General features: G+C 42.9%; 1 protein-coding gene across 1 annotated transcript; it reads right to left on the reverse strand.

Moving 5' to 3' along the window:
* Positions 1 to 1287: 1287 nt before the first annotated feature.
* LOC119484973 (stonustoxin subunit beta-like) lies at positions 1288 to 4317 on the reverse strand. The gene is made up of 3 exons (XM_037764173.1): positions 4201 to 4317; positions 2713 to 2794; positions 1288 to 2568 (listed from the first exon to the last, which is right to left on the reverse strand). Exons 1-3 carry the CDS (start codon positions 4315 to 4317, stop codon positions 1994 to 1996), a joined length of 774 nt encoding a protein of 257 aa, XP_037620101.1. The 3' UTR covers positions 1288 to 1993.
* Between the last annotated feature and the right edge of the window lie 571 nt (positions 4318 to 4888).

Raw genomic sequence — 4888 nt, forward strand, 5'->3', positions numbered from 1 at the left:
AGCTCCCTCACCAGTAAGGCCCAGCAGAGGATGTACTTCCTGAGGCAGTTGAAGAAATTCAACCTGCCACAGTCCATGATGGTGCACTTTTACTCGGCCATCATCGAGTCCATCCTCACCTCCTCCATCACCGTCTGGTTCGCCGCTGCCACCGCCAGGGACAAGGCCAGGCTGCAGCGGGTCATCCGTGCTGCAGAGAAGGCGATCGGCTGCAACCTTCCCTCCCTCCAGGAGCTGTACACCTCCAGGACCTTAAGGAGGGTAGGGAAGATTGTGGCCGACCCCTCCCATCCTGGACACCATCTTTTTCAGACTCTGCCATCTGGCAGGAGGTTAAGGTCCATCAGGACCAAAACCTCACGTCACAAAAACAGTTTCTTCCCCATGGCAGTGGGGCTCTCCAACAGCCCATCCGCCCCCCTGTGACTGTCTCTCCCTCACACACAAACTACTGCCCCCCCCCCCCCTCCTGCCGACACTGTCTCTCCCCCCTCTCTCAATATTTGCACTATCTTTATATCATGTTTATAGCTTATTTGTAATTTGTAAATTGTACATTTTTATTATTTTATTCTAACGTTTTTATCTATTCTTTTGTTTTTATCTATTCTTTTGTTATTATACAGTTTGTCTCGCACCAATAATGCCAAAGAAAATTCCTAGTGTATACCTCTTACACCTGGCAATAAACACCATTCTGATTCTGATTCTGATTCTGATTCTGATATAGATAGATAGACAGATAGGTAGATGGATAGATAGATACAGTAGATAGATAGATAGATAGATAGATAGATAGATACAGTAGATAGATAGATAGATAGATAGATACAGTAGATAGATAGATAGATAGATAGATAGACAGATAGATAGACAGATGGATAGATAGATAGACAGATAGATAGATAGATAGATAGATAGATAGATAGATAGATAGATAGATAGACAGATAGATAGATGATAGATAGATAGACAGATAGATAGATAGATAGATAGATAGATAGATAGATAGACAGACAGATAGATAGACAGATAGATAGATAGATAGATAGATAGATAGATAGATAGACAGATAGATAGATGGATAGATAGATACGGTAGATAGATAGATAGATAGATAGATACAGTAGATAGATAGATACAGTAGATAGATAGATAGATAAATAGATAGATAGACAGATAGATAGACAGATGGATAGATAGATAGACAGATAGATAGATAGATGGATAGATTAATTTGTTACACGATGACCAAAGATGATGAATTCAGTTTATTCAAATCAAAGTAACCTTTTACAAGTTGTTTTTAGGTGTTTCTTCACACAAATAAATGTTTCAGTTTTATACACAAAGTTAAAGTGAATGTTTCACACCTTCTCTCAGACAACACATCATTTCAGGTTATTACATTGTCGCTCTTTCAGCCGTCTGCAAACACCACAAGTCCCCCGTTATAGAGAGGGGAAGTCCCGCCCCTTCTGGTGGACCCCATGGGACCTTATTTAGGAAAAAATATGTACGATAGTCAACGGAGAGAGAGAAATATGTTTTTGATCCTGTTTAAATTGCTCCATGAATCACACAGATGATGTTTGTCTCTTTAAAAGATCATTTATCAAGTCGGAAAGGCTCAATTTGTCGTAGTATCGTCATCGGCGCAGTTTGAACTTTAAGGTTGGGGTTTCACGAAAAAAAATCTAGAGAGAATGTAATGTGTACAACAAACGATCGTAGGAATATAAATCGATACATCGATGTAGTAGATGAATCGTTACACCCCTAGTAGAGACTTTTAAAAACGTCTCCCTGGCCACCAGCACAGAGTTGAGCCTCGCAACACACGCTTGTTTGCGGAGGAGAAGGAGGGGTTGTCATGGGTTGGCTGAGGCTGGCAAGACATCACCGTCTTCACTGAGAGATCTCAACACCTCAGAGTCCAGACCAGCTCAGGTAACCCTCACCTGCTCCAACTGCATTTACAATCAGTGAGAGATCAGTGAGGAGAACACAGAGACACTGAAGAACCAGAACCAGACACAAACCCAAACCCAGACCCAAACCCAAACCCAAACCCAGGATAAAGAGGTTCAGTGAATGTGGTGTTGAAGGTGTGGAGGAGGATCAGTGTGCCAGAGGAGACGCTGTAGAAGGACAGAGTGCCAGCAGGACAGTCTACATACACTCCTACTCTACCGGAGGAGGAGAAGTAGGTGGTGGTGATGGTGATGGGTGTTTTGCTGTCATTGTGCAAGACAATGTAATGACGACCATCAAAGCAGATCAGACTCCAGGACTGATTATTCCTTCCAAACACACAGTCTTTACCGTCTCCTCTCCTACTGATTCCTCTGTAACTGTCTGATATAGAAATAATTCCTCTGCACTCGACCTCCCAGTAACAGCGACCAGTCAGACCAGTTCTACAAAGCAGCTGAGGCCACGAGTCAAATCTGTCTGTATGATCAGGATACGACTGAACCTCCTCCACATGTGTCACCTTCCTGTTGTTGTCAGACAGTTTGAGCTTTCTGTTCACTGTGTTTGTGTCGAGTGTGAGTTCACAGGAATCTGATGGAGAGAACAAGACACATTACAGCTGCAGTTATTAATCTATAGTCTCTGATGATGACATCCGAGATTGGAATGAGTGATGTCACACTTTGAAGATGGCTGACGCTTTGTTTTCATGAATCAAATTAAAAACCCACTTACACTTCCTCAGACCGGGTGTTAACCATCGGACTCCAGCAGGCTCCACCCTGAAAGGAGGAGGAGGGTCAGAGCAGCACTTCCTCTCTCAGCATGGAAACATGGACATCACATCGCTGTCATACGCACAGCTTTGTTATCCTCTACCAATGTACTTACATGTTCACATGGAGCACTTCTGATAAACAAGGCTAAAGTGAGCATGGCAAAAATAAATATGCATTCTGGGTTTGGCACACCACAGAAAATGTGTTACTAACCACCCAGCCAAAATTGAATGATTAAAAAAAGTATATAAAATTAGCTTTCAAAATCATGTAAAAATCATCAGTATTCTCTGCTCTGAGACGCTGGGGGCGTGTCGCTGAAGGCGCTGAAACCTGAGGCCTGTACTACGAAGGGAGTTCATCATACTCAGGGTATCTTCTCGATATCTGGCTTCACTAACCCTAACAACCGAGATCCCGCTAAACGGTCCTACGAAGCTGGTTATCAACTCGGTAAATCAACCCAGGGTTTCCCAGTCTGGCTACGAGCGCGTTCACATGAACGGGGCGGTGTCTGCAGTTTATGACCAATCACAGACATGGACAAGTCCACAGACTGCAGACAGACAGACAGAGAGACACATTTAACAAAGGAAGAGTAAACTATATTAGACAAATACAAAGAAGGTAAACACTTAATCAGACTAAAAGTAACACAGTTGAAGCTGCCAGATGCAGGAAGGACAGCTGGTGAAAGAAAAAACTCCCGATGTGTGAATGCGTAAATTAACAAACTTATTAATTTAACGGAACACTCAAAAGTCAGATATAGTCATCTAGATATAAATAGCTTTTAGGAGTGTGATGGATGAATAGATTACACTTCTTTCTGCCCTGTGGCTAAAATATGGCGTCTATGACTATTTCAACCTTCTTTCAGCTGCGTCCCGTCTCCGGCGGTGTGAAATGGACTCAAGACCAAGTAAAAGAATAAATATAAAAACATAATTCAAAGCGGTAAACACCCACAGCATAAATCCAGCTGTCATTCCTGCATCTGTCAGTTTAAACTGTGTTGTTTTTAGTCTAATTATGACTGTAACTTCTTCATATTTGTGTAATATTATCATACGATCCCCGCACCGAGCTCTGATTGGTCAGTAGGAGGTGCTTTTATACGAGTTGATCTCTTATCTGGAACATAACCTGCTGTGGAGCAGGTTAGCTGTTCAGCATCAGTTACCATGGAGATCTACCTGGGTAAGAAGTGATCCACCTTCGTAGGACGGAAAACCCTGAAGGGTTAACCCCAAAGTTACCTCGCTAACACCAAATCCTGCTTCGTAGTATGGGCCTCTGAAACCTCTCTTAATACATCCATGGCTGAAACCACAACCACAAGGGGGGAAGGTGCAGCCTGTCAGGATTCCTCAGTAGAGGCGAGCGGATTCAACTCGGCGGGTTAGGGACGGCCGCTTGGTGTCGGAGGATCCCCTCGCAGGACCTCTCCCCGGCGCTGGCAGCGTGTTTCATCCGAGGCGTTCGCTGCCGTGGCTGTGGACAAAGTGCTTGCTTTTGTGGTCCCGATAGTCTCAAAGACATCGTGGCCCTGGTACTCCATACTTTGACACTGTCATTTTCTTTTCTTTTTTAAGGACTATTAAGTTTTTACAAGTTTACAGAAAAATAATAAATATACACAGGACATGGGATGGATTACAATCATAAAAATACCATATAAAACAGTGATGAAAATGCCTATAGTGGGGCTTGAACCTACCATTCTGTTACCATGGGTCACATGCTCTACCGACAGAGCTAGCCAACATAACCTTTGATGATGTTCAGGGTCTCTAGTTTGTCTTTCAAAACCCAGGTTTGTTAAGACGGGTGGAGTATGTTAAGGATAGCTCCAGTGCGTAATCAAGCCTAATTTAAGCCCCGCCGAAAAAATCCTGAACACAAAACTAACTAATCCAGAACTATAATGTTCACAGTCTTCACATGTTTTCAGTAGTTATTTTCCAACATTTAGAATGTGTTTAGAAACAAATCTCTGGATTTCCTTTACACAGCCTTTAAATAGTTTATGAGTTCTGCTCCGAGTAAGGATTGAGGAAGGAATGAGGGAGGAATGAGGGAGGAATGAGGAAGGAATGAGGGAGGAATGAGGAAGGAATGAGGAAGGAATG

This window comes from Sebastes umbrosus, chromosome 3 (genome assembly GCF_015220745.1).
Source record: "Sebastes umbrosus isolate fSebUmb1 chromosome 3, fSebUmb1.pri, whole genome shotgun sequence".
Lineage (NCBI taxonomy): Eukaryota > Metazoa > Chordata > Actinopteri > Perciformes > Sebastidae > Sebastes > Sebastes umbrosus.